The sequence below is a fragment of the Orycteropus afer genome, unplaced genomic scaffold, assembly GCF_000298275.1.
Source record: "Orycteropus afer afer isolate SDZICR_OR568_19922 unplaced genomic scaffold, OryAfe1.0 scaffold00010, whole genome shotgun sequence".
Classification (NCBI taxonomy): domain Eukaryota; kingdom Metazoa; phylum Chordata; class Mammalia; order Tubulidentata; family Orycteropodidae; genus Orycteropus; species Orycteropus afer.
The window spans coordinates 17,121,551-17,145,214 of record NW_006921597.1 but is presented as its reverse complement, the minus strand read 5'-3'; the positions used below and the strand labels follow the sequence as shown (position 1 = coordinate 17,145,214).

Below are 23,664 nucleotides of genomic sequence, written 5' to 3'. Positions count from 1 at the left end.
ATAAATGTGCTCCAAACATAACATGCTTTATAATGATTTACAGAATGTGAAACACTGGGCTTGGCAAACTGCCGCATTTCTGTTTGTTTCTCTTAAAAAAGTAGAAAAAACTACAGTGTTATAGTCCTTTGGTTTTATTTTCTGGATAAAAAAGCATAGGCATAAATGTTTTAAATGGTCCTCCTGATGACAGCCTTTAAAATAATTACAAATGGCTGTTTTCACATCTCTTGATTTTCAGTATTCATAAATGTCGCTGTCAGCCTTGATTAATTGGTTGGAAAATGCAAAGCAGAGTAAGAAGCATTTGTGAATGTTTCCCCAATCCCTGAGAATCATAATCATCACAGAAAGATTTTTATCTTTTCATCATAAGTCTCTAGAAAGTAGTCGTGTTCGCTCATTGTTAACTGGGCAAGGAGCTGCGTCATAGAGAGTCAATCCTTGTAAATTGGCTTCCACTCGCAAAGAAATTTTCTGGAACAGAAAAGAAAATTATATAGAAGCTTGCTCCCTGAAGACAGATCACATCTTTTTTCTGTTCTGTAGACTATCTCTTGTAATTAGGAATGTAAATCAATTCTAACAGGAAATAAGAATGAAGCAGCTGTTGTACTATCAAAGGGATCCTATATAATATCAATTAATGTGAGAACACCAAGTTTTTCTGATTCAAAGTTCCTTGTTTTTCCTTGGTTTCCATTAAGAATCAGCAAATAATAAATGTTGAAGATAACCTTTATAAATGTAGACAGAACTGATGAAAAATCTGTGAAAGAATTTCTCCAGGTTCAGTGTTTTAAAATGTTATTTTCAAGGCTGAACCTTGCCAGCACAACCCTATTCCTCAAAAACAGAAACCCACCCACCTGAAGACTGCTCTTCTGGAACCACTGCTCATGGTGCCAAATTTTAAACAAGATTAATTTTTGAAAAGGTTAGAAATTTGCTTATGAAGGGTTCTCTTGCTCCACCTGAAGGAGATCTGACCCTGAATAAATCTATTTCTGTGTTTTCTTACCTGAAAATCACGAATGTAAGTCAGGAAAAAGCCAAAGAAAGAAAATGACATGGACCATTCTGCGGCAGTGGTGATCATGTGAAGCACATAGCCCTTGGGTGACGGGGAATAAAGGAAAAGCACTGTGAAACCTCATTCAGAGGATCTACAATTCCTTGTGAATAAAAATATCCACAATTATTAAACACCACTCTGCCTTCTAAAAACTAATCCTTTATTTATTCAACATATCTCAAGAATTAAAGGGACAATAAGAGGAAAACCTTCTTAAGTGATATTAGCAATCCTGGTTTCATTTAGAGGAAATAAAATTTCCATTTGAGTAACTAAGATGAAATAGAAGAATTTCTACCCTATATTGCCTTTCCCAAAGCCACAATGTTCATAAAATGCCACTAAAAGAGTTTTAGTAAATGACGTTCATGACAAACTTAGTAACTGCTATTTTAGAATATTAAATACATGGATTTATAATTAGAAGAATCTAGTAAATTATTTCATTCATTCATCTTCAAAAACATGTCCTGTTCAGAGCTGATTCTTAAAAGATGACTTAAAATAGAATGCTGTCGAGTGGTTAGTGAAAACAAATGAACTCAATTTATGTTAGGGTTTGTCCCTCCTCTTTTATTCTCAGGATCAAAGATGCCATCTCCATTCAGATACTCATTTTATTGGAATCCAAGTACAGAGTCTTTAATAAACTGCCAGATAATAAAAAGGAGAAGACATCTTTTCAAGTGAGAAAATAAGTATCCTAAAAATAAAAGGTCTCAGTGGGGTATATTGTATACTACATCCACATTCAGGGGAGTTGATTTCTGAGAAAATTCCTGGTCATTACAATTTCTTTTCATGGCTTGAAGATGTTCACTGATCACAGGTGACAGAACATGGATGCTTCTACAAAAACTCTATCTTGTCTAGAAAATAATTCCAATATATAACTGAAATTCTCCTGAAAAAGTTTTGCTGCTAGTTTGAACTCAGAAAAACATCAAAATCCACCAAAATAGTCATCTTTAAAATAAAATGAAGTTGTATAGACTCTTAGTTCTTACTTTCTCCTCAGGGTTCCAGTGGAGTTTCTGCACTATATCAGTGCCAAAATTGCCACTGTACAAAAGTGATGAGCAAGTCAGCACTATAAGGAAATAAGTTAAGGAAACATCTCAGAGATGATCTATAAATTTAAATTAGATTTAAAAAAAAAAAATCACATTAAAGATCCACAATGATTACTCAGACATTTGTTGTGAAGGTCTGAACCAATTTTCTCAAACACTAATGTCATAATAAGCAGCTATAAAAAAAATATTCCCAGAAGATCATAACAAAATGGTTCTCATAGTCAACCCCTCCTCTCTGCTCAGTAAATCAGCAGTTCTGTTATAAGCTCTGATGGATAACTGTTCTCAGGTAGGCATTAACTCATCCTTCATTTCTTTGAAGTGAGTATGCTCAGGCTGAATATTATCTTTGTTCCTGGCTTAGTTACTCAGGTTCTACATACCATTTGAATTATGTTTCAAATCCTTTAATTTAGGATTACTAACCCAAGAATCTCTCCCACCAAATGGTTGCTTATTCTAAGACTGCTGCCTTATTATTCCATTCCCTCCAAGTGTAGCCACAGTTTTCACAGGAAAGGATACTGCTAAATGCACTAACTGCACACCAGACAACCACTAGTAGTCTGATCCAGAAGACTTGTTTGCCATGAATTCTGGGCTGCATTTGGTAGGAAAGGATAGTCTGAACAAACATGTATAATGAGCCCAGACCAAAGGTGAGCACAGCTCCACTTACATGTGCAGCAAACAGGGTTGTTTTCTAAGAGAAAGAAAGAAGAAATAAATAAATGAAACTCAGAACACACTGGCATCATTACATTTAAAAGCACAAGTCAAAGAGTTCAACAGGGCATTCATTGAGCAGAGCAGCTCTGCAGATTTCACAACAAATAAAACACTTTCTGAAATAATTTTCTCTCATATACTCAGTATAAATCTGAGGATTCCTAGACCATTTTATATGCCACTACTGAAAAGATTATCACACTTATAATTTATTCTTTTACTCATTAATACATTTATTGAGTGTCTATTATGTGCCAGGCACTGATCTAAATCCTTGGGTATATTGGTGAACAAAACAGACAAAAAATCTCAGCCCACTTGTAGTTTATTCCAGTGAGGGAGCACACACAATGTTGTAAAATAAGCAAATTTCATAGTATGCTAGGCGGTGATTCAGGTTACAGAAAAGGAGCAACTCAAGGTGAGAAGGAATAGCAGCAGAGTTGGAAATGCTGAGGGTAGGGAGTTACAACAATTTAAGGACTCAAGAAATTTAAACACTCTCCTTTTGTCTCTAGTTTGATAGATTATATAGTAAGGAATTACTACACATTATAATTTTTTTCTCCTCTACCTTAATCTTATCACTACCCATTTGCATTTTACTATTTAATATATAGCTTTTTCTTACAATTGACAACAGCAGCTCTCTGAAAAAATGTTTTTAAATCGCTTTATTTCATTTGGTTGAGAAATTACTATGTAACTCTTAGCAAAGGCTTCTGAACTAAGGTAACAAGAGAGAGGTTAGGGATTGGGTCCCACCTCCTTTTACAATCAGTTGTGCTTATTTACAACTACTATTGCTAGGTCTGGAGCTCTGGTGGCGTAGTGGGTAAGATATTTAGCTGCTAACCAGGTCAGCAGTTCAAACCCGCCTGCTGATCTGCGGAAGATGAAGCAATCCACTTCCGTGAAGATTTAAAGCCTTGGAAACTCAATGGGGATCACTTAAGTTGGAATCAACTCAATGGCAGTGGGTTTGGTTTTGGTTTATTGCTAGCGAGTTCTGAACTCACCCTTCTTAGTTCAAGATTACAGGGAGTTTCTATTTAAAAAAAAAAAAACCACCTCACTGCCATCAAGTATGTTCTGACACATAGTGACCCCTCTTTGGGTTTCTGAGGCCATAGCTCTACGGAAGTAGAACCACCAGCCTTCTGGTTAGCAGTCAAATGCCTTAGGCACTATGCCACCAGAGCTCCTAATAAAAGATTACAATTTTCCAATGGTGTTGGTTTCTTTTTGGAGAAAGGACCACTTCTACATGGCTTGGGGTATAATAATTGACAACAGGAAAGAGCCCTGATGATGGTGTAGTGGTTAAAGCACTCAGCTGCTAACCTAAAGGTTGATGGTTTGAACCCACCAGCTGCACTGTGTGCTTCCATAAAGATTATAGCCTTGGGAACCCTATGGGGCAGCTCTACTCTATTCTGTAGGTTTGCTATGAGTCAGAATTTAATTCAATGGGTTTGTTTTCTGTTTATGGTAACTGGCAATAAGTTATTAAGTAAAAGGAAGGGGAAAAATACATTGTTGCTCCTACTGTGGGTGAAAAAGAGACAAAAGCAAATATTCAGCCTCCATAAATCATACAAAATTATAGTATCTTCTTGGTTTATAACTTGTGATTTATCTATGCATACACATAAAGACAGGAAAGATATGGGCACAAATAAAAACAACTATTTTAGGGGGAATAGGGGAGAATCCTTGCCTTTAAAGGCATTCTCATATATATTGATAGAGCTACATATACAGTCTGATCAGTTCCTACTTGTGGCCAGTACACAGCTCCATCAACAAAATCCTGTGATTAGAAAGCAAAAATAAAGAATGACAAGAGAGCATTTACCATATTTTTATAAGTGAAAGAGAAGTATAAGAAACTAGTTTTAACTTGCAGTATTTCTGATGAACACATTTGCCACTTTACAGACTGTAGGGGAAAGTTATAAAAAGATATTGAAAAAAAAAAAAATGCTGGCACCTCTAAGGATTCCCTGATTCTATATGAGTGTGAGCCATTATGTAGCTCTGATCAGGCCATTTTATAGAGAATAATTCACTAATGATAGAACGTATGTGTAGAGAAAAGACAGAAGTGTAACTTATGATAATCACCTTGTGGATACTGACTAGCTAATTTTGCATCCATCTGTAAATTAATCTTAGCATCCTGACTATAAATGTGTGGTACTTTGATTACTCTTTTGAAGTTATAATATCTATTGGTGCATTCATTAATTAATAAACTAAATAAAGTCTGAGACATGTACAAAAGTCATAACTTCATCCTCTTTAAAAAGTTTTCTTTTAACAAGACAAAGGTATTCAGTTTTTGACAAAACAAAGAAGAAAATTACAGAGGTATATGTGGTCAGGAGCAAGGTTTGATAGAGAACTTGGAAGTTCCATGTTGAGTATTCTCTAATCTTTATGCAAAAGCTGTTAAGGAAACATAGTAACAAATCTGCCTACTGGAGTGAAAATATCCTTACCCCTTTCAAAGTCTCCTTGAAGATAAATTTCCTACGAAGAGAGTCCTGTTGGCAGTCACTAAGGACACTTAGTGTATACTTTTGTCATGTACTTCTTAGTGTATTTACCTGGGCAAGCAGTGCTGACTACACCCATATTTGGGATTGGCTTTCCCATCAACCAAAAGTTTTATGTTTCTACCCTCTAGAAAGTGCTTCCCCTTCTTCTTCTCTCTTACCCTTGATAACCATCAAAGAATTTTTCTTTCTGGGTATGTATAACAATGGAACCAAACAATATTTGTCTTTTTATAACAGTGGAACCAAACAATATTTGTCTTTTTGTGATTGACTTATTTCACTCTGCCTAATGTCCTCCAGATTCATCCACGTTGTATGTTTCATGGACTCTTCATTATTCTTGAGTGTTGCATAGTATTTCACTGTATTTATGTACCACAATTTCTGTAGTTATTCATCTGTTGATGGGCACTTAGGTTGTTTCCATATTTTTGTATTGTGAATAATGCTGTACTGAACATAGGTGTTCATATGTCTGTTTGTGTCAAACCCACCAAAACCCACTACCATTGAGTCAATTCTGACTCACAGTGACCCTACAGGACAGAGTAGAACTGCCATTGTGGAGTTACCAACACAGTAAACCTAAATTTATAGATGCAGACTTCTTCATCTTTCTCCTAACAGAGCAGCTGGTGGGTTTGAACCACCAACCTTTTGGTTAACAGCTTAATGCCTTAACCACCAGAGCTCCTATTTGTGTCACTGCTCTTATATCTCCAGTATACATATATATCTAGCAGTGGGATTGTTGGATCATAAGGAGCTCTGGGAGCATAGTGCCTAAGAGACTTGATTGCTAACCAGAAGACTGGCAGTTCAAACCTACCAGCCACTCCTCGGAAGGAAGGTTGGGCAATCTACTTCCGTAGTGATACCGCCTCAGAAACCCAAGGAGGGGTTGCTATGAGTTAGGTCTGACTTGACGGCACACAACAACAACAAAGGTGTTTCTATTTCTAGTTTTTTTTCTTTTTAATTTTTATTGTGATTTGGGTGAAAGTTTACAGAGCAAATTCATTTTCCATACAGCAGCTCACATACACTTTGTCTCACGACATTGACTGCAATTTCCCACAATGCAACAGCTCCCCTCCCACTTCCTCCATAGTTACCTCTTCCCTGTGCCTTTCCCTCCATGCACTCCTGCCCAGCCAAGCTGTTGCCCTGTGCATACACAGCCCTTCTATTCTCCCATGACTGATCTCTCCAAGGAGTGTATCTATCTATTGTAAATGTTCACCTCTTATGTCTATTTTTTGTTTGGTTGGCAGTCACAGGAGTGGGTTCAATTCCAGACGTAAAGGACAACTAGGGGCCATAGTCTCAGTGGTTCCACCAGGCTCCATCAGACCACCTAACCTGGTCCCTTTTTTTCTTTTTCAAATGATTTTGAGTTTTGTTCCACATTGTTTTCCCACTCTACCTAGGATCTCCTACAGAGATCCCCCTCTCTCCCTCAGAGTGGTTGACAGTGGCATCCAGGCACCATCTAGTTCTGGTCTCAGTTGTATGGGATGAGGATCGCATGGTGTACCAGTCGCTTGGACTACTTGTTTCCATGTGTCTTTGGTTTTCTTCATTCTTCTTTGCTCTGGTTGAGGAGAGTCCCATCGTTGCATCTAGATGGCTGCTTGCAAGCTTTTAAGATTCTACTCACCAAAGTAGGATGTGGAACAATGATTTTGTGTTGTATGTTATGCCAATTGCTTGACGTCCCCTGTGACTGTGGTCCCGAGCCCACAGGTCCAACTACTCACTCCCTGTGGGTAGCTGGCTGTGGCCAAGAAGTGACCGCAACCTTGCCCCTTGTCAGCTCTACTATATACCTGGGAATTCTTACAGAACATACAAATACACTTGTACAAACACTGCCTGCCAACCCTGGTCGGCATGTATTGTTGATAGACTATTTATGCTGAAAATTAGGTCCCCTAGTTTTGACCCTATATTATCTTCCAGGAACTTTATAGTTTTAACATTTAGGTCTTTGATCCATTTCGAGTTGGTCTTGGTGGATGGAATGAAGTATGGATCCTGATCCATTTTTCTACATATTGATATTCAGTTTTGCCAATACCATTTACCAAAGAGACTGTTTATTCTCTATTGAATGGATTTTGACCCATTTTTGAGGATCAGCTGCCCACAGAAGGATGAATTTAGTTCTGAGTTCTCAATTCTATTCCCTTGATCTATGTGTCTGTCACTGAATAGGTATCAGGCTATTTTGATGACCATGGCTGTATTTTTGAGATCAGGAAGTATGACGCTTTCCATATTCTCCTTCTTCAATAGTGCTTTAGCTATTTGGGGCCTCCTTCCTTTCCACATCAAGCTGGAGGTTAATTTTTCCTTTTCATTAAAGAATGTTGTTGGGATTTAAATCAGGATTCCATTACATTTTTAGATCACTTTTGGTAATGCTGACATTTTCACAATGTTAAATATTCCAACTCACAAGCATGGAATTTTTTCCCATTAATGTGTATGTCTTTCAGTTTCTTGCAGTACTGTTTCATAATTTTCCTTGTGTAAGTCTTTTATATCCCTGGTTAGGTTTATTTCTAGGTATTTTGTCCTTTGAGGGGCTACTGTAAATGGTATTGATTTCCTGATTTACTTTTCAGAGCCCTCCTTGTTAGTATAGGGGAACACAACTGAGTTTTGTGTGTTGATCTTGTACCCTGCCACTTTGCTGAATCCTTCTATTAGTTCCACTAACTTTCTTGTGAAGTCTTTGTGATTTTTCTATGTATAAGACCATGTCATCCATAAATAAGGACAATTTTACTTCTTCCTTTCCAATTTGGATATCTTTTACTTTCTTTTCATGCCTTACTGCTCTCACTAGTACTTCCAGCACAATACTGAACAAGAGTGGTGATAAAGGGCATTCTTGTCTCATTCCTCTTCTCAAGGGGAGTGCTCTCAATCTTTTCCTGTTGCAAATAATGTTGGTGTTGGTTGTGCTTATATGCCCTTAATTACCATGCATTTGTTTTGCCGAATACTACATATGCTCTTGATTTCAAAGAAATTCAGTTTATATTTTTAAAGTCAGATCTTGCAGGTATCACATTATAACATTTATTTGGTAGCTCTTGAAATGCAGACAACCATAGCATTTCCATAGCAAGACATTTTTTGCATCCTGCTTAGTCGATTTGGCCTGTCACAACAAATTACCACATATTTAATGTGAGTATGCTTGTGACAAATACTACGTTAGGTGCTTGTAATGGATGGAGAAAATATACTAACCAGAAACAAAAATAAGCACTGAGGTACACATACAAAACCAGAGATACAAATTCCTGACAGTACTAAGTCTTCTGAAGAATCCATTTCCAGAGGCTTGGAGAACAAAAGAAAACCTGAAATATACTAGAGTAATGCTTACAGAAAAGACTACCCTGAAGAAATATAGTCTGCACTGTGATCTTAAAGATGTTTATATCCATTTGGGCTTGGGGGTCACGGCATGTGCAAATGGAGACAGCATTTGAAATGGAGTTAAGTTAGCTCATCTTATTTAAGAAACAAAAAAAGGCCAGGGTATGTACAAAAGAGATTATCGGGAAGGGAAATGATGCAGGAGGCTGGACAGGCAGAAAGGAGCCAGATTATCTAAGACCACTGAGCTAATTATGCAGCTGGGCAGCGTATAAAATTACTTGTTCTCTCTTGATTACATCTTTTCACGTAATTTTGGACTACAGAGCTTTAAGTACAGGTGCAGGGAAACAGAGTGAGATGTATATACATTTCCAGAAGATCACTCTGAGTACATTATGAAGAAATGATTAGAAGGATGTAAGAGTGATTGCAGAAAAACCACTGAGGCAGCTCTGGCAGTAATCCAGATGACAGAGAAGGAGATGTTAGAGAGAAAAGGAGAAATGGAAATGGAGAGAAAAAGATGCAATCAAGAAATACTTAAGAAGTGACACGAGTTACTCTATTTATAACACAGTGCTAGCCTCTCTTCCTCTCTTCCTCTTTCTTCTACAGTCATGCCCTGTAACTATAGCACATTTATAGATCTGGTTCACTCTATAAGAATCAATTGAAGTTTGTCTCTACCAGAGAAAGGAAAGGAGAGGAGGAGGCAATACACCCACCACTTTAAATAAATATTAAAAGTTTACATTCGAAAGGAAGGAGAACTATTTGACACTTGGGTAATGCTACCGAGTCTGTTTTATAGAATATGGTCCAGCAACAAAGCAGAAGTGAAAGAAAGATGAAAAGGACACTCCAAAACTACAGGAAAAGAGAGGTAATCAAGAAAGAAAAAGTAATCTGATTCAAAATAGATCAATGGCACTCCCAAGGTGAAGGTGAATTAGAATAAAAGCTGAAAATAAAATAACAAAGGAGGTATGTAATAAATAGTCTTAGTAGGTGAGTGAAATAAGTTAGAAAGGCAGCTTAGGTAAGTGCTATCAGGAAGTATTATTAAGGATAGAAATGTACTGGGTTGTGTAAACAAGTATCAGTTATTAATGGAAGTAGTATGAAATATACCAATCCGGGTGGCACAGTGGTTAACTGCTCAGCTGCTAACTGTTTGAACCCATCAGCCACTCCACAGAAGAAAGATAGGGCAGTTTGCTTTCCATGGAAACTCAATGGGGCAGCTCTCTGTCCTATCAGGTCACAACGAGTTGAAAATGATGGCAAGGGGTTTTCGTTTGGGGATTTTTTTTTAAATTTTTTTAGAGTATGAAAAATATGGAGGTAACTTTGGGATTTTTACCATACAGAAGACGATGTTAAATGGGTCAAAGGACAACTGGAGTAAAAAAATTACTACTATACACCAACAACTCCAAAGAACCTATTTTTAAAAAAACAGAAGTTGATTATGCAAGGTAGGGTCCTATTTGTGGCACAGACAGCTAAGTAGGCATCCACCAAAATTTTTATTGCCCTTTCATACTCAGAGTTGTCCCTGGAAACTAATGCCCAGCAAGACGACATTTCCCAGCCCTGCTAGCATTGAGGAAATGAATGTCAGTGGAATGATGTGAATCACTTCCTGGCTCAGGCTTTTAAGAAGTAGCTATGCTTGCTGCATGCTTTCTTTTACAGTTTCAGCCAGATGAATGCAAAAGACACTAAGGCCTGAGGGAATGACAGAGCCCAAAGATAGAAAGAGCCTGTCTCTTAAATCCCTGTGGGAGGAAAACCACCTGCCCAACACAAACACCTGCACTGGATTCATGTAAGAAAAACTGGTGTTAAGTGACCGAAATTTTGGGCTTTATTTATTATACCAGTAAGCATTACCCTAATCAATACCCACCTGGACTATACTTTTAGAGCCTAATAGTATTAACAATTATTAAATAAATGATAATACATAGGGAACCAATCAGAAGCAAGAGAGACAGAAACTGACTACCTACTTATGTGTATTTGTCTAGTGGGTGTATTATTTGTATATCTGAATGGTTATCAGATGACTAAAAAGGTTATAAAATTCTAAATTAAAAATATAAAGCCTCCATAGAGATTGATCAAAAAGCACTATATGCCAGGATGCAGCCCCAAAGACCAGAAATTCATCAGAAAGAATGTCAATAGACTGCAGAGAGCTGCGAAGAGTCAGAGCTGTGAGACGTGGAACTGAAGAGGGCTGCCTTGTTTTTTTCAGGTCTCATGAATCTTCCCCCTTTGACACAAGGCAGTCTTAACACTGTTCTATTGCTTATTTTAGTGGAAAATATTTGAGTTTTCCTTCTTTGGCAGGTTTCGACCTGATGTAGAGTGCAACTTTCACAGGTTTCACTATACTTGGTGAAGGCTGACTGCTATTTAATGTCAAGAATTACTTGAGAAAAAGGGGGAGGAGTTACTGATTCTCCCTTTACTTCTTCATATATGGGGCTGGACACCTAGAAATAATATAATATCTAAACAAGTATGCCAAATGGGTAAAGGAATACCCATACCTGTTAAACATACATTAAAAAAAAAAGTTTAAATCTGAAATTACATCATTTTTAATCTATATCAACTCTCCCTGTTTGGTCTCATGGTAATCTTCAACAAAGTAGTAATAAAGACACTAATAACTGTCTGTGGATCCTAGAAAAAAAAAATTACAATAATTTATAGTTGTTCGGGAAAGTGAGATTATTACTGTGAATGTAATTTTCCAATTAAGAATGTGGTTATTTTCTAAGAGCATCAGATAATTTAAAGCGAATGGATTCTACTTTGTTAAGGGAAAGATAATAGCAGCATGGAACTGACAATGTCTGTTTGTTTTTTTTTAACATATACATTTATATACTTCAGGAAAATATCTTAGTTGGGCTGAAACACAAACCTGGAAATTTGCCACAATAGAAAGTCCTAAACAACTCAGTAATCCAAGTACAAGGCCAGCCTTGTTTAATCTGATGATACGATTCTCTTCAGGAGTCAGAGCATGAACTTGCTTATAACGAACATAGATGGTAGCAACACCTGGAATAGACAATCCAAAAAGCAACCAAATAATAACGAAGGAAAAAGTTGCCAAAGGTCACAAATTTAAGAAACACAAATTTTTCTTTTAAAGTTAATCTCAGAGGAGAAGAAAAACCGCTTTAGATTTTAAAGAACTTTTAAGGTTGCATTATGTACTTAGTGATATCACTGCATGACTAAGCAAGTCATTTGAATTGTTTTAACAAATATTTAGGATACAATTTTAAGAGACAAATCTTATGTTTCCTGAATATCTCTAATAATACATGTTATATGAAACACATAATATTTTACAGGCATATCTCATTTTATTGCACTTCGCATTATTGTTTCACAGATACTGTTTTTACAAAGTGAAACTTAGGGTTTGTGGCAACCCTAAGTTGAACAAGTCTATCAGCGCCATTCTTCCAACAGCATGCACTCACGGCATGTTTCTATGTCACATTTTGGCAATTCTCACAATATTTCAAACTTTTTCATAATACTGCTGCATACTTAATAGTCTACAGTATAGTATAAACATAACTTTTATATGCACTGGGAAAGAGAAAATCCATGTGACTTGGTTTATTGCGATATTCACTTTATTATGGTGGTCTGGAAGCGAATCTCCAGTATCTCTGAGGTATGCCTGTATATGAGTAGCATCAAAGCCAAAAGCAATTACATAGTTCTAGAGTATGGATAAATGGTCTTAGCCAAAACAAACACCTCAGAAGGTGATGTTCTTGTTTTCTTTCAAGTTTACAACAACTTAATCAGATACAGTGTTCAATTATGTAAGGAAAAAGCCCACTTTACCTCTTATTAGTCAAGAAAAGGCCAAAATGAACTTTCCTTTGCAGAAATATTGCCAAAGAACTCAGAAGTGTAGAAAATGTAATAGACATATGCTTTAAATGGTAGGAATGTTCATGAAAAGTTGAGTCATAAGAGGAAATTTCTATAATCATTTTCCTAACATCTTTTAAAACTCAAGCCAATAATGGGAAAAAATATTTTAATGAACCATTAATAAAAATTTAGTTCAAAATATAAATACTAAACAGTACTATCATAAGAACTCCATTTCTTTGGAGCTAGCATATCATTCAGAAATCTAGACATGTTCCATCTCTCTTCCCAAACTTTAAAACTGTTTATCCTAAAAGAATTTAGTTGGGGTTAGTTGTAGTCAGTTGTATCTACAGCTTTTTCTCCCCTACTCATTGCTTAAAAAGTTCACTTTTAACTTCAAGTAGTATTTGCTGATACAGGGATACCTAGGAGTTATTGTAGGCTCAGTTCCAGACCACCACAATATAGTGAATACTGCAAAAAAGCAAGTCACATGAGTTTTTTTATTTCCCAGGGCATGTAAGTTATGTTTATACTATACCGTAGTCTATTAATTGTCCAAAGCATTATGGAAAAGTTGAAAATATTGTTAGAATTACCAAAATGTGACACAGAGAAATTAAGTGAGCACATGCTGTTAGAAAAAATGGCACCAAAACACTTCCTCAACTCAGGGTTACCACAAACCTTCAATTTGTAAAAAACACAGCACATGCAAAGCGTAAAAAAGCCAAATGCAATGAAATAAGCGATGTCTGTACTTTACAACTTCTATTTGGGTGAACAGTTGAATAGACCTACAGATATTTTTTAAAGGCTCATTTCCATAATTTATAATTTCTAGAAATTCATTCAAGTAGCATATTCTGTGATCAGTAATTTAGTGATGACATTCCCTCAAGTATAACTAAAAAGTAAAAGAGGCAACACAGTACTCTTTTTTAAAAAGAAAAAAAGCAATTTAGCTATTATTTTTAATCTTTAAATAAGAGTGTTCTCTTTACTTACATAAAACTGCGGTGACATTTAACATTGCCCCAAACAGACATTTTTCTGGAGCTACTGTACCAGTGTCACTGAAAGAAAAAAAGAAGGAATGTGGATTTCTCACATAAGCTATACATGTGTATTTCTTCTAAGGAATAAGAAGTAAAAGGAATTACATCAAACTCTTTTATCAGGAGTTCCACTCATCCCATTGTATGAAGAGAATATGACAAATATTTGCCTACTTGACTTTCTTTTCACATCACTTAAGATTATTTCTTTTCCACACATTAGAATTCAATATAAATTAATCAAATAAAAAACCTACACTTGGTATGTGAAGATTAGGTTATTAACTTCGGTCATGCAGATGTGTTTGTCTCACCAGAATATTCCCTAAAGAACAGAGGCCCTTTCATAACTCTACCTTTTTGCACCTACTATTGACTCTCCAGGAGCTCTGGTAGCATAGTGGCTAAAGCACTTGACTGCTAACCAGAAGGCTGGCGGTTCAAACCCACCAGCCACTCCTCGGAAGGAAGGTTGGGCAATCCTACTTCCGTAGTGATACTGCCTCGGAAACCCAAGGAGGGGTCGCTATGAGTCGGGGCTGACTCGACGGCACATAACAACTAACAACAACATTGACTCTCTGGTAGCATAGTGCCTAAGGCACTTGACTGCTCACCAGAAGGCTGGCGGTTCAAACCCACCAGCCACTCCTCGGAAGGAAGGTTGGGCAATCCTACTTCCGTAGTGATACTGCCTCGGAAACCCAAGGAGGGGTCGCTATGAGTCGGGGCCGACTCGACTGCAAACAACAACAACAACATTGACTCTGCCTAGAATTCAATTAACACTATTCATTCAATGATTAATTAAAATCCAAACATTAATCAAGCACCCACCACATGCCAGGCATCATTTAGGGGCAGGAATGTAGTGGCAAATAAACAGACAAAGCCCCTGCCCTCATGGAGCTTAAACTCAAGACCTGTTTTGAGTCCTGTCCTCTCTACAGCCTTTACCAACTCCTCTAATGGATAATTAGTGACTCCCACAGAATTTTGTCCATACTTCCATTCAAACCACTTATCACACTGTATTGCAATATATCTGTTTGCATGTCCATTTTTCAGGGTGGTATGGAATACACAGACCCAGGTTAAAAGCCAGCCATTTAACTGTGGGAACTTGAGTGCATTCTTTTTTTCTCCCTAAGGCTGCAAAATAGGCTATTAATTCCCTCCCAGCTCACAGGGTCAACATAATGATGAAATAAAATGGGTGGTATATGAAAAGTCCTAGTGTAGTAATAGATACATGAGACACACCCATTAAATATTAGTTTCTTTCCCTTCCCTCAACCTACTACAGAGATTAGAAAGACAAGATCTTTGGCCTTGAATTGAATGGTATAGAGAAGAAAGAATGAGAATGCCAACCAAGGCAATGTGTTGGAAATAAAAAAGAAATGGAGAGTCATGTCTGCTAAAGAATCAGTAAGATTTTGTAAACATGCAGATTAGGGGTTTTAGGAAAATGAAAGTATCAAAAATAAATTTTAAAGACTGGTTCTTTTAGCTCTAAAATTCCAGAAATCTTTCTTGATAAAATTCTGCAATTAAAAAAATTTCTTTAATTAAAATGGAAAAACAAGCAAAAGCAACATATTTCTAAAGGAATAATAATAAAAGACTAATAAAATGTATATTTCTGATATAAATGACTTTGCTACTTTTTGGTTATCTTCAGAGAGTGGGGATTATGGTTTTTCCTTATTTCTTTCTGCCTTCCAAATTGTTCACAGGTATTAAGAATTATTCTTAAAATCAGAAAAAAAACTAGTAATTTTAACAGCTATATGCCAAATGATGCTCCTGTCTTAGATTACCCTATAATTTAGCAAAACACACATTTCCAAGATGGCTAAGTAAGGGTGCCCCTTCTTTTGGCCCTGAAATAGAAAGACATAAAAGGCCAACAAAGAAAAAAAGCCATGCCAATAACTTCATCAAAGCCATACTTGAACGTCAAAACCAAAAAACCCGTGGCCACCAACTTGATTCTGATTCCTAGTGACCATATAGAACAGAGTAAGATTGTACTCTGTATATGGTTTCCAAGATTGTAATCTTTACAGAAGCAGACTGTTGCATCTTTTTCCTGTGGAACTCAAGGTGGGTTTGAACCACCGACCTTTTGGTTAGCAGCCAAACACTTTAACCACGACACCACCAGGGCTCCTTACTTCAATCCAACAGCCACTAAACTGTTTTGATCACAGACCATCAGAAAAATGTTTGAGCATGTAACTTTCAAAATATATTATTACCATTCCATATATTAAATGTTAGTAAATTAATTTCTTTTTTTTTAAATTAGAAAGAGGTTTCAACATTTTCTACTCACATCCCAGTCTTACACTTCACTGGGGCTTTCACTTGTAGCAGAATTGCCTTTGAAGTGAAATTTACATTTGGTCAGTGCTCTAACAACTAGCCCCTCTGGATAGGAGTTAGTAACTGAAAAGGAACCTTGGAGATTACCACTTTAATCATTTCACAGATGAATGAAATAATCTAAAAGAGGTAAAAAATGATTGCTATTAAATTTAAATGTATTAGACTGTTGAAAAAAGATTACTGAGTAATCTAAGCTCCTTAGCATAAAAAGAAAAATGCAGAAAGACTGGGCGAAGAGGAAGTGCCTAGGGTGCTATAAGAAAATCACGTGCAGCACCATCAGAGAACTGAAACTCTGAAAAGAACCAATGCTTCTTAAGCAGATTATTGAAAGCTCTGTAAAATGGAAACAGGCAAGTTCTCAGAAGAGGAAAACATACTGAAGAACCCTCATGAATATTAAATATGAATCTTTTTTTTTTTTTCAGTTACTAAAGAATGGACTGGCTCATTAAGCACTTATTTCTCTAGCAGAATGGTAAACAGTTATTATTCACCAAACTATTACCAGAATCGGGGCATCAAATTCTAAAATATTTTTGGGTTTTATAAATCTTCCCAAAGTGTACTTAATTAGTTTACATTCTTTGTGCCAAACCATTGTGGAAGTAAGTGGAGATGACATTTTAAAAAGGTAAATTTAACTTCTGGTTTGTTGTTGTTGTTATGTGCCATCGAGTCGGACCTGATTCATAGCGACCCCTCCTTCGGTTTCCGAGGCAGTATCACTACGGAAGTAGATTCCCCAACCTTCCTTCAGAGGAGTGGCTGGTGGGTTTGAACCACCAGCTTTCTGGTTAGCAGTCAAGTGCCTTAGGCACTGTTGTTGTTGTTATGTGCCATGGAGTCAGACCTGACTTACACCAACCCCTCCTCGGGTTTCTGAGGCAGTATCTTTACAGTACCCTTTAAATGTTTCCTATTATATGCATTGAAAAGGTTACTTTTCAGAGGTAAAGAAACAAGTGAGTGAAACCGCAGTAACAAGCTAAAGAATCCTTCATACATATATGTATAATATGCATATATTTCATTTGGTAGCTACATGGTGAGAGGATGTTTCAAAGGTATCATACAGAAGCTGAATACTTTTTTTTCCACCTCTAACCATACCAATATGATCTACTATGCCAGGAATGACAAATTCAAGAGGAATGGTGGGGCATTCATAATCAAAAAGAATGTTTCAAGATCTGTCCTGAAGTATAATGCTGTCACTGATAGGATAATGTCCATACACCCACAAGGAACACCAGTTAATACCACCATTATTCAAATTTATGCACCAACCACCAATGCCAAAGATGAGGAAATTGAAGATATTTACCAACTTCTGTAGTCTGAAACTGACTGATAATGCAATCAAGAGGTATTGATTATCACTGCTGACTGGAATGCACAAGTTGGAAAGAAAAAAGAATCACCGGTAGTTGGAAACCCTTGGTGATAGAAATAATGCTAGAGATTGCATGGTAGAATTCTGCAAGACCTGTGACTTATTCATTGCAAATACCTCTTTTAAACAACACAAATGGCAGCTACACATGTGGACTTTGTCAGAAGGAGTGCACAGGAATCAGATCGACTATATCTGTGGCAAGAGGTGATGGAAAAGCTCAATATCTGAAGCCAAAAGAAGGCCAAGAGCTGCTCATATGCAAGTTCAACTTGAAGCTGAAGACAATTAAAACAAGGCCATGAGAACCAAAATATGACCTTGATTATATCCCTCCTGAATTTAGAGACTATCTAAAGAACAGATTTGATGCGTTGAACACCAGAGAGCAAAAACCAGAGGAATTGTGGGATGACATCAAAATATCATCCATGAAGAAAGAAAGCAAGAGGTCATTAATATGACAGGAAAAGAAGAAAAGACCACAATGGATGTCAGAAGAGACTCTGAAACTTGCCTTTGAATGGACAGTAGCTAAAACAAATGGAAGAAATAAGAAGATAAAAGAGCTGAACAGAAGATTTCAAAGAGCAGCTTCAGAAGACAAAGTCAATTATTACAAATGAAATGCACAAAGACCTGGAGTTAGAAAACCAAAAGGGAAGAACACGCTTGGCATTTCTCAAGCTGAAAAACTTTAAGAAAAAATTTAAGCCATGAGTTGCAATAGTGAAAGATTCTATGGGCAATATATTAAAGGATGCAGGAAACATCAAAAGAAGATGGAAGGAATACACAGAATCACTGTACCAAAAAGAATTGGTCAATGTTCATCCATTTCAGGAGGTGACATATGATCAAGAACCAACAGTATTGAAGGAAGGAGTTGGAGCTGCACTGAAGGAATTGGTGAAAAATAAGGTTCCAGGAATTGACGGAATACCCACTGAGATGTTTCAACAAGTGGATCCTGTGCTGGAGGCACTCACTTGGCTGTGCCAAGAGATTTGGAAGACAGATACCTGGCCAACTGACTGGAAGAAATCCATATTTGGACCCATTCCAAAGAAAGATGATCCATGGATTGTGGAAATTATCAAACAGTATCATTAATATCACATGTAAGTAAAATATTACTGAAGATAATTCAAAAACGACTGTACCAGTCTATTGACAGAGAACTTCCAGAAATGCAAGCTGGATTCATAAGAGGATGTGAAACAAGGGATATCATTGCTGATGTCAGATGGATCCTGGCTGAAAGCAAAGAATACCAGAAAGATATTTACTTGTGTTTCATTGACTATGCAAAAGTATTTCATTGTGTGGATCATAACAAACTATGGATAACGTTGAGAAGAATGGTAATTCCAGAACACTTAATTGTGCTCATGAGGAATCTGTACATAGACCAGGAGGTTGTCGTTTGAACAGAACAAGGGGATACTGCATGGTTTAAAATCAGGAAGGGAGTGTGTCAAGGTGCTGTCCTTTCACCATACTTGTTGAATCTGTATGCTGAGCAAATAATCCAAGAAGCTGGATTATATAAAGAAGAATGTGGCATCAGGATTGGAAGAAGACTCATTGACAACCTACAATACAACGATGACATAACTTTGCTTTTTTAAAATGAGGGTGACTTACAGATGAAGATTAAAGAATACAGTATGCAGTATAGATTACACCCCAATATAAAGAAAACAAAAATCCTCACAACTGGACCAATAAGCAGTATAATGATAAATGGAGAAAGGATTGTAGTTGTCAAGGACTTCATGTTGCTTGGTTGTATAGTCAACGCCAATGGAAGCAGCAGTCAAGACATGAGAGGGCATATTGCACTGGACAAGTCTGCTGCAGAAGATCTCTTTCAAGTGCTGGAAAGCAAAGATATCTCCTTTAAGACTAAGGTGAGGCTAACCTAAGCCATGATATTTTCATTGCCTCATATGCATGTGAAAGCTGGACAATGAAGAAGACTAAAGAAGAGTTGATGCTTTTGAGTTGTGGTGTTGGGAAAGAATGCTGAGAGTACCACGGACTGCTAAAAGAACTAACAAATCTGTCCTGGAAGAAGCACAACCAGAATGCTCCTTGGAAACAATGGTCAAACTTCACCTCACCTTCTCTGGTTATGTTGTCAGAAAGGACCATTCCCTGGAGAAGGATATCATGCTTGGTAAAGTGGAGGGTCAATGAAAAAGGGGAAGGCCCTGAATGAGATGGTTGACACAGTGGCTGCAATGATGGGCTCAGGTATAGCAAGGATTGTGAGGCTGCCACAGGACCAGGCAGTGTTTCATTCTGTTGTGCAGGGACACTATGAGTCAGAGGCGACTCAGTGGCACCTAACAACAACAACAACAAACCATACTCCAGGTGAAATAATTTAGAATAGAATACTAGAGTTTCTTAATCATATTTAATGATGTTATTTCTAAGACTGTATTTTCTGAACCTTTTCTCCTTATGTAATTCTTTAAATTTTATGTAAAACTTTAAACCTTAATACCCGCAGAAACCATTCTTAATGATCCTGATTTTCTTGTATTTGTGAGAACATAAATTGTTGCAACCAATTTAGCGGGGTATCTGGCAGTGTCAAACTAAAAATGTCTGTTTTATTATCTATCCAGCAATCCTACTTCTGGGAACCTATTTCATATAAACAGTACCACAGGTGTGCAAAGTTATATATAATGGTATCTTCTTTACAGCAGCTTCTAACAAAAAATATAAATAAAAACAAGTGATTTGTCTAAAAACATTTTATGACTTTCAAAAAATGAAACAAAACAAAATAAAGGATCCAGAAAAAGTTTAAAGTAAAGAGAAAGAGAAAGGAAAAGGAAAGGAGAAGGAAGAGCAAGAGTTTTGTAAAAACAAAGATAACCAACCAAACCAAACTCTGGAAGGAAACCGACGAAACCACAAATCATCTCTGAGTGGCAGGAATAGGAGGGAGGTAGGAAAGAACTTTCCTTTTTTATTTTGTAATCACTCTCATATTTGTTATGATGTGCACATGTTGTTTTAACAGAAGAAAAGGGGAGTTAAGGAAATAGCACACAGAATTTAGTAGACATATTTACATCATTAGTAGTTTTGAAATTTTAAATATATTGCTGATAAACTCTGAATACTTAATGTATCAAAAAGATCCATGCAACATACAAAGAGTATGAGCTCTGTCTCCAGAGTAAAATTTACTAGGTTTGAATCTTGGCTTCCAAAGTAACAGCCACTGACAACCCTATAGAGCACTGTTCTGCTGTGACACACATAGCGTCACCACTAGCAGACAGCAACTGTACAGCAAATGGTTGCTTGAAATTTTGGCTCAAACATTTACAAGTTGTGTGCTCTTGGACAAGTAAGCTCCCTGAACTTCATCTCCTCCTTTCTAAAATGAGGAAAATAGTTCCTACCTCAAAGGGTTGTTGGAAGGTTTCAATGCTTGAAGATAGGAAAAGTCTTCTTAGAACATTACCTGGCACATAGTAAGTAGATCAATAAATGTTTATCACTATCAGTATCTTTTAATATTATTGGTATTGTTTACAGAATTTTTTAATTTTCAGGGGAGAATAATTCTAATTCTATATTCTGAGAGAACCTCAAATACTTATTTGGAAGCACTAAGGTGTCACAAGTCGCTAATTGAATCTCATCCCTCTGTCTTCTTATTTCTCTATCACATAGAAAAAGCCAAGTACAAGCTCCTTTTAAAATTCCCTTTATGTTTATAATGCCAATACAAAATCTGAATTTTAAAATAGAGACATTAAATACTGCTTCTATGTTAAAATATGAAAGAAACATAAGGCTTTTCCCATAAAAATAATACATTTCACTAACCTGATATAAGGCAAAGCAGGGTCAACATGATGGAGTGTTATTGCAGTAATGTATGAAAAGATGAAAGCAGCAGCAGTCCAAATTACGAGGGCTGAAGGGAGGAAGCTAAGGCCTTGCTGAAACCACCACATCTCAAACGTCCTCTGAAGTAAAAAACCAAGAAAAGATAATTCACAAGAGTTTTCTCTATTCCACTTTAGCCACCCACTTTCGCTATCTTGGCAGTGAACACGATGAACTGCTCTACCTCTGAAATCATCCCCATACCATCCTCAACCCTGCTCTTTTTCCCTTTCTCAGTAAACAAAATCAGATTGACCCACCTGCCATAGTAGAAACCTTTCTCCCTCACCTTCTCACACATAATCAAGCACCTAATACTATTTATTCTACTTCTAAATTTCCTTTCCATCTACCCTTCTTTCTGTCTTCACTGCCACTAATCTATCTAAAACCATCGTCATCTCTTGGCCAAATTATTATAATAATGTCCTAAACGGTCCTCACCCAGTCTTAATCACAACCAGTCAAGATGCCACTCTAAAACCAGAGTGATGCTTCTAAAACACCAACCTGACACTGTTACTCTCCCACGAAGAATCTTTCAATGGCTCCCCTGAGCCTATACAAATCATTTTTCCTCCTTAACGGCGTCTACAAGATGCTGGCATCATCTGATCTCTACTTATCTTTCTACATTCATCTTTGGCCACTCCTTGCTCACTGCCAATTCTTTGCTGTAGCCATTTTATCATTATAAAGGCACAACAGTTAGTGTTTGCTGGGTGACAACAATTAAGCATGTTAAACAGTTAATTTATAATTACATGCATATAAATCAAAAGAATTATAAAGAGGTTAAGCAAACTGCCCAAGGCTATAGCGCTGGAAAGTGGTAAAGAAAGATTCAAACTCAGGTCATCTAACATTAAATCACCATGCTATACTTCCAGGCCAAACTTCTCTCAGGCCTTACAATGGGTCATGCTCTCCTGCGAATCTTCAGAGCTTCATACACATTGTCATTTCCGCCTGGATGACAGAGTGCTGGGCAATCACCCCTCCTCCTTCACTCCCACCAGTTAACTCAGACACATCTTTTGGGTCTCAAACCTTCCAGCTTCAGCTGCATATCCCTGAGTTATTTACTCAGGCAATCGAGACACTCATCATACTTAACTGTTACTTGCTTGTTTGGTTTTCTCTTCCTCACTAAATTTTAAGTTCTGTGAGAACAGGAACCAACTCTTTTGTTCACCATTTTATTTCCAGCTCCTATATAAGAAAAGAAAAAGAAAATATCTCACAGATATATATATACTACACATCACTGTTTTCTCCCTTAAATCCCAGACTTAGGATGTTATTAAGCAATAAGGACTTAATAATGTGAATCAGAAATCTTTTTATAATTTATTTTTGTTGTTGAGAATAACAATAGTTGAGAATACACACAGCACAATATATACCAATTCAATACTTTCTATCTACATGTACAATTAAGCGCACTGATTACAGTCTTCGCGTCCTGCAACCATTCTCATCCTCCTTTTCCAAGGTGTTGCTCTCCCATTAAGAAAAACTCCCTGCTCCCTAAGGTTCCTATCTAACCTTCTGAGTTGCTATTGTCAATGTGATCCCGTACAGATAGATCTTAAAAGAGCAGAATATTAGAGGCAGACATTCTTTACTAGTTAAGCTAAACTATTGTTTAGTTTTAGGTTTAAACAAGACTTTAGGGGACATTTTTGGCTTATGGTTTAAAAATTGTATCAGACCAGTACTTTTGGAGGTTTACCCAGCCTCCATGGCTACAGATCTGGAGTCCATGAGAAATTCAAAATTTGCATTTCTCCCTTTTTGTTTCTTCTATACCAACTGTCACTGAGTCAATTCTGACCCACAGCAACCCTACAGGACAGAGTAGAACTGCCATATAGGGTTTCCAAGGCTGTAAATCTTTATGAAAGTAGACTGCCTAATCTTTCTCCTGTGTAGCAATTGAACCATTGACCTTTTGGTTAGCAATCTTATGCTTTAACCACTGTGCCACGAGAGTGCCTTAAGATTATTTTCTAGAATTAATGTCTTTATGCATTTAATTCTAAAAAAAGAAATCCACTCTCAAATTGCAAGAAATTATGTCTAGGCATATGAGAATAATTTCATGTTTGGAGGAGCATCTACT

General features: G+C 36.9%; 1 protein-coding gene across 1 annotated transcript; it reads right to left on the bottom strand.

Annotated features, from left to right (window-relative positions):
* Positions 1-369: 369 nt before the first annotated feature.
* DRAM2 (DNA damage regulated autophagy modulator 2) lies at positions 370-21,607 on the bottom strand. The gene is made up of 7 exons (XM_007949369.2): positions 21,477-21,607; positions 13,776-13,843; positions 11,785-11,924; positions 2,677-2,854; positions 2,083-2,165; positions 1,022-1,114; positions 370-477 (listed from the first exon to the last, which is right to left on the bottom strand). The coding sequence occupies exons 1-7, from the start codon at positions 21,605-21,607 to the stop codon at positions 370-372; spliced, it is 801 nt and encodes a 266-aa protein (XP_007947560.1).
* Between the last annotated feature and the right edge of the window lie 2,057 nt (positions 21,608-23,664).

What these genes read in the sequence shown, in the direction of transcription:
- DRAM2 (XM_007949369.2), bottom strand. Translation starts at nt 21,607, where the DNA reads ATGTGGTGGTTTCAGCAAGGCCTTAGCTTCCTCCCTTCAGCCCTCGTA. An exon ending in CTATTGTGGCAAATTTCCAG is followed by an intron (nt 2,855 to 11,784) that starts GTTTGTGTTTCA and finishes TCTTTCTCTTAG; the next exon opens with AAAACAACCCTGTTTGCTGC. An exon ending in TGCAGTTAGTGCATTTAGCA is followed by an intron (nt 2,166 to 2,676) that starts GTATCCTTTCCT and finishes ATTTCCTTATAG; the next exon opens with TGCTGACTTGCTCATCACTT.